The 12,500-nt window shown below is 33.9% G+C and overlaps 1 protein-coding gene across 1 annotated transcript in view; it reads right to left on the bottom strand.

The window, feature by feature from the left end:
* The window catches only part of ENPP2 (ectonucleotide pyrophosphatase/phosphodiesterase 2), a 136,005-nt gene that overhangs the window by 6,630 nt on the left and 116,875 nt on the right, over positions 1–12,500 (bottom strand). The window contains 2 exon segments of the mRNA XM_053715316.1: positions 8,652–8,805; positions 10,659–10,791. Coding sequence (XP_053571291.1) covers positions 8,652–8,805; positions 10,659–10,791 — 287 coding nt within the window.

Consider the following 12,500-nt stretch of genomic DNA (forward strand, 5'->3'; position numbering starts at 1 on the left):
AAATCAGTGACCAATATAGCCACCTTTCTTTGCAAGGACACTCAAAAGCCTGCCATCCATGGATTCTGTCAGTGTTTTGATCTGTTCACCATCAACATTGCGTGCAGCAGCAACCACAGCCTCCCAGACACTGTTCAGAGAGGTGTACTGTTTTCCCTCCTTGTAAATCTCACATTTGATGATGGACCACAGGTTCTCAATGGGGTTCAGATCAGGTGAACAAGGAGGCCATGTCATTAGATTTTCTTCTTTTATACCCTTTCTTGCCAGCCACGCTGTGGAGTACTTGGACGCGTGTGATGGAGCATTGTCCTGCATGAAAATCATGTTTTTCTTGAAGGATGCAGGCTTCTTCCTGTACCACTGCTTGAAGAAGGTGTCTTCCAGAAACTGGCAGTAGGACTGGGAGTTGAGCTTGACTCCATCCTCAACCCGAAAAGGCCCCACAAGCTCATCTTTGATGATACCAGCCAAAACCAGTACTCCACCTCCACCTTGCTGGCGGGAGTCGGACTGGAGCTCTCTGCCCTTTACCAATCCAGCCACGGGCCCATCCATCTGGCCCATCAAGACTCACTCTCATTTCATCAGTCCATAAAACCTTAGAAAAATCAGTCTTGAGATATTTCTTGGCCCAGTCTTGACGTTTCAGCTTGTGTGTCTTGTTCAGTGGTGGTCGTCTTTCAGCCTTCTTACCTTGGCCATGTCTCTGAGTATTGCACACCTTGTGCTTTTGGGCACTCCAGTGATGTTGCAGCTCTGAAATATGGCCAAACTGGTGGCAAGTGGCATCTTGGCAGCTGCACGCTTGACTTTTCTCAGTTCATGGGCAGTTATTTTGCGCCTTGGTTTTTCCACACGCTTCTTGCGACCCTGTTGACTATTTTGAATGAAACGTTTGATTGTTCGATGATCACGCTTCAGAAGCTTTGCAATTTTAAGAGTGCTGCATCCCTCTGCAAGATATCTCACTATTTTTGACTTTTCTGAGCCTGTCAAGTCCTTCTTTTGACCCATTTTGCCAAAGGAAAGGAAGTTGCCTAATAATTATGCACACCTGATATAGGGTGTTGATGTCATTAGACCACACCCCTTCTCATTACAGAGATGCACATCACCTAATATGCTTAATTGGTAGTAGGCTTTCGAGCCTATACAGCTTGGAGTAAGACAACATGCATAAAGAGGATGATGTGGTCAAAATACTCATTTGCCTAATAATTCTGCACACAGTGTATATATATATATATATATATATATATATATATATATATATATATATATATATATATATATACACACACACACACATACACATATATACACACACAGATATACCCAGAAAAATTCTCCCCTTTAATTTATTCCCAATGATCCATTTTTCCTGCTAGAGTGTATTAAATTTTTTTACAAATAGCTCCTTTACCTTTATTTCAGCATTTTAAATAACCGATTTAGCCTGTGGTATCCCCACCTATTCTGAAAGTTTCTGGACTTAAGTCCAGGCTATGTAAACACAGCCAGCAGAAGAAATTACACAATGGGGTGCAAAAGAGAAATATCTAATACAATTAAAATTTTCCATTGTTTTCTCTAAGTATTGGGCTTTGGTTTACAAACATATAAGATAATGAAGCAAGTATGTGTACACAAAGTGATAACATAATGAGATCTCATATTACCTGCAAGCTCAACCCATTGTAATAGGTTGTGGTTTCAAAGGCAAAAACCAGCTATTTCATATGCCAAAGAAACCTGAAAATGCCATTTCCCATACATTCAATACAGCTGGTATAACAAGTCATTGTAAATACATTAAAGGGACAGTCTACACCAGAATTTTTATTGTTTAAAAATATAGATAATCCCTTTATTAACCATTACCCAGTTTTGCATAATCAACACAGTTAAATTAATATATGTTTTACCTCTGTGATTACCTTGTATCTAAGCCTCTGCAGACTGCCCCCTTATCTCAGTGCTTTTGACAGACATGCAGTTTAGGCAATCAGTGCAGACTCCTAAATAAACTCCACGGGAGTGAGCACACTTATCTATACGACACACATGAACTAGCACTGTCTAACTGTGAAAAACTTTAAAAATGCTCTGAGCTAAGAGGCGGTTTTCAACGGTTTAGAAATCAGTTTGAGCCTAGCAGGTTTAGCTTTTAAAAAATACCACCAAGGGAACAAAGCAAATTTGATGATAAAAGTAAATTGGAAAGTTGTTTAAAATTGCAAGCCCTGTCTGAATCATAAAAGTTAAATTTTGACTAGACCATCCCTTTAAAAGGGAAAACTATTTTTCAGTATACTGTTCCTTTAATATCTCTCTCTCTTTGTTGGCATCACGTCACAACAATGCTGATCATAAATGATATAATACTGTATTGGTTATATGTGCATAAATAGACAGAAATGCAGTGCTCTATTTAGTACAAGAAAATCATATATTGTAAGTAACACGGAACACAAACAAGAAAAAGGTCACAAAGACAGGAAGCATTGCATTAACAAACCCAGGGAGTAATCAAGAACAGTTTCAACAATAACAGCCGATGAAGTGCTCCCGGGAGTCGTCTTAAGAGTTCTACATCTGGTGCTGATAAACATGAGAGGATGACTGGTAAAACACAGAACAGGACAACACAAAGAGTAAATTATTCAGTGATGTAGGCAGTTTTAGGTTACTCAATTACACAGCGTGTAGTTTTCCCTCTTCTGTTGAGACGTCAGCTAATGGTTAACTTAAGACAATTTCATGATGAACAAGAAAGAGGAGGAAACATACTAACCATCCCCTTTGACCTGACTTTAGAGGAACTTTGAGGGCCGGGCTTGGCAGACTATAAAAAAAAGCACAAAGTATACTACTCAACATATTGATCTTATTTTATTTTTATTTTTAATGTGATAACATGCAATATTAATTAAGCAGCAGTGCCACATCATTGCATGTAATTATATCCTAAGAAAATAGATCAACCAATGACTTGAAGAATATTAGTGCAGCTTTTTATCATGACCAATACATAGTAATCTGGTTACAGAAAAAAAAAAAAGAGTTTAGCTTGTAGATATATCTAACCCAAGCAAGTATGGAACCAAAATTAATTTTTTTTTTGTTTAAATTAAATCTAATAAACAAGTGGAAAAAGATACTCATAAATAGGTTAAATGTTATATTTGTAGATTGTATAATTCTATTTGAAATTAGTTTTCACTTGTAATAAGAGATTGCAGAGGTGGCACTGCTGCTGCTTAACAATGAGAATTCATTTAATTCTCAAGACATGATTGCACTGCAATATTGGTCTAAAAACGCTGTGAGTAATTTAGTTATGAAGAAATAACAGGGAGTAACTTAAAGTACACTTAAGTTAAATAATATGTGAGGATTTATGTGAATACACTGAATTGTATATGTACAAAGTATAATATATATATATATATATTTAATTTTATTTTATTTTATTTTTACGGGGGATAAAGAAGTAGTAAATGGAAGTGAATAAGGTAAACAGGAAAAGATGACATAAAAACAAACAAAATACATTAAAGTAAAATAAATCACAAAAACAACAAAGTTACAGCAACAAAAGTTTGTTAGTATGAAGTATAACAATTAAATGCCTGCATATACCCTACTTAAGAAATTAACACAGTTTAGCACATGCATTATTAGTGTTATAGGTGAGACTTCCAAAGCAGCATCATGGGTTAATAGGATTTTTCCTTTCAATCCTCTAGTAAAAAACTAATTTAACAGTTTGGACAAATATGATACAGTATATAAATTTAAAAAAAAAAATCATCATCAGATGTTTATCTTGTAAACAATATAGACATCCTTCGAGAACGCTGTAAAATTCATCTTTTTTTGTTTTCGCTACCTCGTTACCCTGCTTTTTATTAAAAGTAAGAGAAAAATGTGCAACATATTTGCAGAACAATTTACAAGACTGGGATTATTGCCCCCAATCATCTGCCCCTAAAATGGGGGGGCGGCATTATTTGGCTGCAAGATGGTCCTCTACTCCTATGTAACATCTAAAATTATTGTCAGATTGTAGTCTATAAAAATTAACATTCAAGTGATTTATATTGAAAGGATTTTCTTTACATACATGATACATTCAAAAAAGGTAAAGTAACATTCAACGGTAGAAATAAAAATTTAGATAGCATCCTTTTAACTATTCTAATGGGGGGGGGGGGTAAATTAACTTCTTCCCAACTTTATCTCCTATATCAGCAGCCTCATTTCCATGTCACGAATTTAAACCATGAAAACATTTAAGGTAAGGGTTGCTAGGAACTCAGATCTGATATTTTGGCCCTGTAAATGGGTTGCTGAATACATGCTAATATGAGATCTCCTGTTTTGAACATGTTGATTCTTAAATCCATATTGGGCATATGGTCTGTTAAAGAGCTGCTGGGAACATTCACCAGATCTGATGTCTCATGCTATGGAATGACGCTTCTTAAAGAGGTTGCTGAGGAGATTCATCTGATATGTGCTCAGATATAATTAAAAGGGACTGTATATACCAATTTTCATATAACTGGATATAATAGACACTACTGTAAAGAAGAATATGCACAGATACTGATCAAAAAATTCAGTATAAAACCTTTTAAAAACTTACTCAGAAGCTCAACGTTTAGCTCTGTTGATTAGATAAGCAGGAACACCCAGGGAAAGTGGCTAAATTGCAGACACTCCCCCCGCATATGAAAAGACAGATTATACAAACAGAAGCCAGCAGTAGACTGGAAAAGCGCGTCTACTTCTGACACTGAGGGGCTTGGTTAGGAGTCTGAAAATCTGCACAATGTTATTAAAAAACAAGCAAAACTATACATTGCTACAAAAACACTCCCAGATGGTCTATATAAATGGATCATCTATAAAACATTTATATAAATAAAAAATTGGTGTATAATGGCCCTTTAACCATAAAGAACATTTCTTAATATTAAAATAGAGTGTGATAAATCAAAATCATCACTCAAAAATATGTTATATTGTTTTGTATCATTTGTCATAAGCACAGGAATAGGGTCATGTGTATGAACTCAATGGGGAGTAGGAGAAAATATCTAATAAAAATGTCCAGGATTCATACCTAAAATAATAATAATAATAGCGCTGTGGAATCTATTGATGCTCTATAAATAACTGTTAATAATTATAATTTAACATTAAATATAAGTTGTATTCAAAGCAAAAATTAGCCTAAGAAAAACTTTATATTTTTTAAAAGTATATCTTTAATATTTAAAACAACTAATAAGTGTAAAGGCTTAGTTTCTATAAAGTAATTTAGATTATATAAAATAATGGACAACCCTTAATCTCTCGCTACAGCTGAGGATAAATAGAGACAGATATGAAATAGGCAATACAAGAATGTGCTAACAAGGCTTTGTGGAATATAGGATTGTAAAAATAAAGGGGCACTAAAGTCAAAATTAGATTTTCAAAATTCAAATAAAACATGCTGTTTTAAACAACTTTGCAATGTACTTTCATTATCAATTTGTGCACAAAGTCTTTTTATATTTACATTTTCATATTTACATCCAGCTCCTACTGATCATGTACAAGAGTTCACATTGTATATGAATGAGTTTGTAATTGGCTTATGGCTGTCACATGACACAGTTGGCATGGAAATGTAATACATCTTTTACATTTCTCAAAAAAAAAAAATCTTCTGATAATTTGAAATTCAGAGTAGGTGCTTTTTATTGTGCATTTGTGGATTATAAAATTCTACTGTATTTAATTGTCCTTAACTATCTATGTTTCCACAGAGTCTTGTTTGCACACTCTCTCTCTTTTATTGCCTGCTTTATATCCCAAATTTTCTTGAGCATAAATAGAAAACCTAGGTGTCAACATAGCATCACCCATTACTTCATAGATATTCAGTGGTACTGAGAAAACCCAAAAATGTTAAAAGTTAGTGACAAAATAAACAATGAAAGTATATCTCAAAGTTTCATTTGTTTTTTGTTTTTTATTAATATACATAATTAAACATTTTATATTAAAATCTCAAACTGTTTAGTGCCTCTTTAATATTTAGGTATCAAATCACTACTTCTATGAGCTAATCTTAAATTTATACAATGAGCCCAACGTTCATTGTATAACTGCAATACAAACTCAAAGTTCAGCTAGTAAAAGTAACTTCTACAAACCGACCCTGTAGCCTACAATACTGAGGTGAAACTTCATAGATTTTATAAAAAATATATATACACTAGAAAATTAATTTGATGAAACGGGAAGTATATTTTTAATAAACTAGTGGAAGTTATTTTTATTTAATTAATATTTGAAACCTAAACTAACACACTAGTCTCAGAAACTCAGAAATCCTTGCAAATGTACCGCTATATTTAAAGTTGTGTTCCAAAAGAAGAAACTCTTAAAAGCTAAAAATGAGTCTACTAATGTACTGAGTTAATATTAACAATTATTAGGGTTATTTAAAATGTATGGCTTCCACCCCTTTGCCATTTGAATGGATTAAGCACAATCGTCTGACTTTCTGAATTTCTGGTTTCAGCTATTTAAAAATCGAAATTCAATGCATGCAAGCACAAGCACAAGAACTACTCCCACAACATTACCCAGGAGCTCTTCGTTTTAAAAAGATAAGATTGTGAGGCTGCAGACTTTAAGATTCATATTTCTATTAAACAAAATCTGAAAGCTATAGGCTACTTACAATTGTGCAGACAAGCTGATCAACAAAAAACTTTCTATATATTAGCCACACACAAACACCTTTGTCACAAGCTTCTTTCTATGATTTAGTCATTTTGATATGAACTTTAATAAAATACACTTAAAAAGGGAGGGGGGGAATAACGGAATTGAGTGTAATTTCAACTTGTGAACTTTAATATAAAAGCTCTATCTTCTGAGCTAGCCGTATTTGTGAAAAGTTTCTTAGTCAATTATACACACAGGTTAAATGCATTTACATGCAATGCTATGTATATAATTGCCCTTAAATCATGTGCAAAAAGAAGTGTGAATTTCTTTAGAATTTCAAGACATTTTAGTCTGAGCTCTGACACAGGACTCCAAAAAACAAACAAAAATAAAAACAGTACCCTACATCCTCTCTCTAGCAAATAACCCTATTTTAGAGGGTCATCTATGCCACCCATTATGCGGTTAGTTTGTATGGGTTTCTGGCCAGACCATGATTTAAACCTATATAAACAGACAGCAATTGAATTATTTATTCGAAGATCTAAATAAAAAAATAAAAAAAACTTTACAACAAAAATCTGCTACATATAATCCAGTTGGACATTGCTTCTGAAAACATTATAGTTACTTATGTTGACATGTTATTGAAGAATGCATCAGTGTAAGGCCTACTGCTTGTTTTTTTCATCATAGCTAGGAAAAAACACTTCTTCATAAGATCTGTCTCCGTGCCAAATTACATGAAGACTGGCACAGTCGTTTTCAGCAATAACTTTGTGTAAAAACCATCATATGACCATACTAACATTATGGGTTTTGAAAAACAGCTTTTAATATAAAGCTTAAACTATATCAGTATTACCATGCAGCATTAAAATTTAACTGGTAGAACTATATTTTTGGAAGCCTAGGCAGATTGCTGTATAGCCATGCAGAAATCAGTACAAACTGTAAAAGAATAAAGAATTCCGTGCTCTCAGCATGAGCTTCGGCTGGTTAATTTATCAACAGTGTACAATACATAAGCACTTATTGTACGTGTTGATTGTCAGCGGCCTTGGCATTTTTAAAATGTTATTGACAGTGCAGCCCAGGAATAAAAGAGATTTGTTCTAGTTAAACAATGCACAAATATACAAAAGCAATTATATAGAAATAGTTTATACATAAGATGGTTTAAGGAAAACAATTATTAACATTTCTATGATGTAATGTAATACATGAAAAACAATGATACCAATTTAACAATAAGGTTGGAGGCTAGAAATCCCTGGTCACAACTTTATATTACTTTGCTGATGTGGAAAATAATCCCCTCTAAATACATATTAGAAAACATGAGCCAAATGTTTGGGGTAAGATTCCAGAAGAGATGATCTTCTGTTTTACATAGTAAATCACCAGCTGTACATGATATACCAATAGTTGGTGTATCAAATGTAGTATAGCTAGTTTATTTATTTAATTTAGGAATTCTAGATTTGAAAACCTAGAGACATTGTAATCAGAATGTTTTATTTACATGAAAGGCCATATATTTGAACATGTTGATTTTGTTTCCCAAAAAGTGAAGTAAATGCAGAATAAATTTAAAGTGAAATTAAAATAGCAGTATCAGCTGTTTATTTCCAATTAATGCTTTGGTTGATCGTTACAATGAACATTAGTATATCAGCCAACGAGCATAAGTAGGAAGTACAGAACGTATTTCACGTTTATCAAGTAAAAATAACTCGAGATATTTAATTGCTGTTCTTTCATATGGTACAACAATGTACCATTAATATGAAAAAAAAATATTTTTAATATTTTTTTCCAAAGGTTATCCTAAATTGTAAAAGGAAAATGAAATGAATGTTTATTAATTTAACTAATACATTTCTCTTTACATTTCACAGACTGTAACTTACATTGCAGCTTTCATCATTATCAGGTCGGTGTGGAAGTATAAAAGAGACAACAGATAATCGGCCGTCGCAGTTGTCAGCTGACTGGGTGAAATCAAGACAGCTGGTTATGATACTGTAGTAATGAGTGGGAATAGGTATTGATCCATCAACATAGCTAAGGAGATAAAAGAGAAGAAAAGATGATTGAGCTCTATATTTTTTTTTTTTTAAACACAAGTCTAATATGTAAACGCACATACACAATAAATGGAGATATGTGCCGTGTTAAAGGTAAGTTGCGATATTCCACCAGTTATGCATTATCATTTTGTAAATTAAAAATAGAGGAGTTGTGTGGTCATTGATGGTACGAAAAATCCTTTATGGGGCTTTGTTCATTATGTAAGATTTGGATTCAATCATGAATTGCCGTTCCATACTGGGTGCCATTAAGTTTAGAGGAAGACAGGCAACAATGTATATGGACTACAGATGCACTTAGTAGAACAGGCAGGATGCCATGTTTTAACTCATTTTTAAGACTATGTTGCTTATTTTTAAAGGGACACTCAAGTCAAACTTTCATGATTCAGATAGAGCATGTATTTGTGGATTATGCAAATCTACTGTATTCACTGGTCCTTTAAGGAGATCTTCTAAGTACCATGTCCACTAAAAGCAAGAAACTTTAAGATTTTAAAGGACCAGTAAATACAGTAGATTTCTCATAATCAACAAATGCATGGTAAAAAGACAATGCAATAGCACTTAGTCTGAACTTCAAATGAGCATTAGATTTTTTTTCTGACAAATTTCAAAGTTACGTCTATTTCCACTCCTCCTGTATCATGTGACATCCATTAGCCAATCAAAAATGCATATATGCATATTCTGTGAATTCTTCCACAAGCTCAGTAGGAGCTGGTGACTCAAAAGTGTAAATATAAAAAGACTGCAAATTTTGTTAATAGAAGTAAATTGGAAAGTTGTTAAAAATTGCATGTTCTATCTCAATAATGAAAGTTCATTTTTGACTTGAGTGTCCCTTTAAAGTAGGAGATGTGATCTATGTTAATGTAAACCAGTGGCAGATGGGGATGAGTAGAGAGTGGAGATATGGACAAATCTGGTTATCATTTTAAATATCTTCATTTCAACAGCCCCACCTTGTAATATATCATATGGCATGCCAGGTGCCCACATAATCAATAACACAAGCTATATGCTGGATTATAATATGCAATACTAATTTTATACTAAGATACAACATTTTCACCTGCAGTAGTTAAAAAAAGGACATACATAATATTGTGTATTTTATATCAATAAAATAATATTTTCCGAATAGCATTTACTTTTCCTTTGGAAAATCCAACACTGAAGCTTCTCATTTATGTTTATTGAGCAGCCCTGTAGTTGCCTGCTCCCCTGGTCTTCAACCCGTCAAAGCCATTTTTAAGTCACTGGGCGTTACTTACAGCAAATTGCAATGAGAAAAACAGTGCACTTCCACTGCTCAAGCTCCTATACAGCCCATATTCTCTAATACACAGCTGCTTTAGCATAAGTGTGAGACTGCAATTTCTCAATGAAGAAGAAGGCAATGCAGATTTTGATTTGACTTTACTATCCAGTGGCATAAGATTTAGAGAAGAAAAAATAAAAAAATAAAACGTTTTAGCTAGCAGGTGACCAGGGAAGCAGGAAATCAGGCAAAAAACAAACAAACCCTAAAGCCCTAAAGAAGATGATAAAAAGCCTTAGCAATGGATTTCAAATCACTTTTACAAAAGTGCTATATTCAAGGTCGGATTGGCCTACCAGGATATCAGGAGATTTCCCAGTAAGCTGCAGCAGCTGGGACAGGAAAGCTACAATTTAAAGGGGTGATTAATGGATGCAATTGGGCTGTAGAGTGCATATAACAACAATCTGGAACTTTGTTTTAATACAAATATAGTAGAATATATAACATCCAAGTTACCAAAGACAAAATGAAACTGAGCAGACACTTTCAAAACAACTTACCTTTTTATTTTATCTGGGGTGTCATGTAAACCATCATAGTCATAATCAAATATTGGTCCACTAATAATATTAACTCCATTTCTTTCTGATGCAAATCTTTTTATGAGTACTCTCTGGAAATAGTTCCATATTCCTGAAGAAAATAACACAGATCATTTATTGATAAAGCATTTAATCATACATTTATTTATTCTTATATTTTCTGTTTATAAACTGTTTACCTGTTAATAGAGCTTACTATTAAAAGAGATACAAACTTTCATGATTCAGATTGCACACAAATAAAAAAAAAAAAAAATCTAATTTAATTCCACAACCAAAATGTGCAAATTTTCTGAGACACCAGCTTCTACTAAGCATGTGCAAGAATGCACAGTATATACAGTATGCCTTTTGTGATTGGCTGATGGCACATACACTGGTGTAAGGGTATTTACTTTGAAACTCGCCAGAAGAAAAAAAAATACTACTCACTTGAAATTGAAGGCTATTGCATTTGATGTAATTGTCAATTCTTCTGTATGTTTTGGTCTTTTAGAAACATATAATATTGACAAGTCAGCAGTACTTGATTATTGGCGTTGTGTAATCACAACAAACCATGGAATTCATCTTCTCTCATATTACTTTTACTATTTAGGTTGAAGTGGCAATAAACAATCTTTGTTACAAATTTCCTTTACAACTACAAGTGCTCAGTTCTTAACATTACTACAGATTATCCTCTTAGATCTAACCATTTAGATTGAGTATTTTGTATGCTTGATTAAAGGCATCTGTATATGGGGGACAATTTGCCCCTTATACCTGAACATAAGCACCCACTTAAGTAACTTTTGATGCCAATGAGACATTTTTAATATGATATTTCCAGCCCCCTTAAAAAGGGGGTTAAACTGCATATTTAAAGGGATAGTGTACTGTAAAACTTTATACCCTTTAATGAGTTCCCAATGATCAATTTTACATGCCGTAGTATATTAAATTGTTCACAAAAAGCTCCTTTACCATTATTCCGGCATTTGAAATTACTGTTTTTGCCGATTGTATCTCTACCTGGGGTAGGCTCAGGAGCAGCAGTGATTTACAGGAAGCTAGCTGATGATTGGTGGATGCACATACTGTATATATCTTTTAGGTATGAGCCAAGAGCTGTGAAGTTTTTTTAACTGAACTGATAAGCCTATTTAAAGTGAATGTCAATTTTCATGTGAAAGTGCCCATTTTAAAAAAAAAATATTAAAAACAGGGGCACTTTCATTCATGAAAATGGACATTGCACCGGGTTTTAAACATACTTACCTTTTTCTTCTGAAAACCGGATCGCCGATGCCCCGCCTGCTTCTTCCTGGTTAACTTACCCAGCAATGACGAAACCGGCTTTCTCTAATCACGGCATTTCCTCAGGCAAGGATTCCCCCAGGGGGAAGCCGTGATTGGAGGATGCCGGAATCGTCATTGCTGAAGTATGAAGAGGCTTGCGACGGGCTGGTGAAGCGCTGGAGCGGGTTCAAGAAGAAAAGGTAAGCATTTAAAGAAAACAGGTGAAATGTAAATGAATGAATGAAAGTGCCCCTGTTTTTAATAGGGCACTCATTCTTGAAAGTTTGCATTCACTTTAAGTATCCCATTTTTACTTCATGGAAACATTTTAATTGGTGTAAGAAAAGTCTTCACTCTCCACTGTGGACTGTTTGTGAAGTAAAACGTAAAACTATACCAATTGTTGCAAAAAATAAATAAATACATTGGGTAATTTTGTAATTATTTGCAAGACGACTCACTCTCCTCTGATGGCTCAGTAATTTGTATATGAACCAATTTTGGTTATTTTAATCATTG

The sequence above is a fragment of the Bombina bombina genome, chromosome 5 (genome assembly GCF_027579735.1).
Source record: "Bombina bombina isolate aBomBom1 chromosome 5, aBomBom1.pri, whole genome shotgun sequence".
Taxonomy (NCBI): Eukaryota; Metazoa; Chordata; class Amphibia; order Anura; family Bombinatoridae; genus Bombina; species Bombina bombina.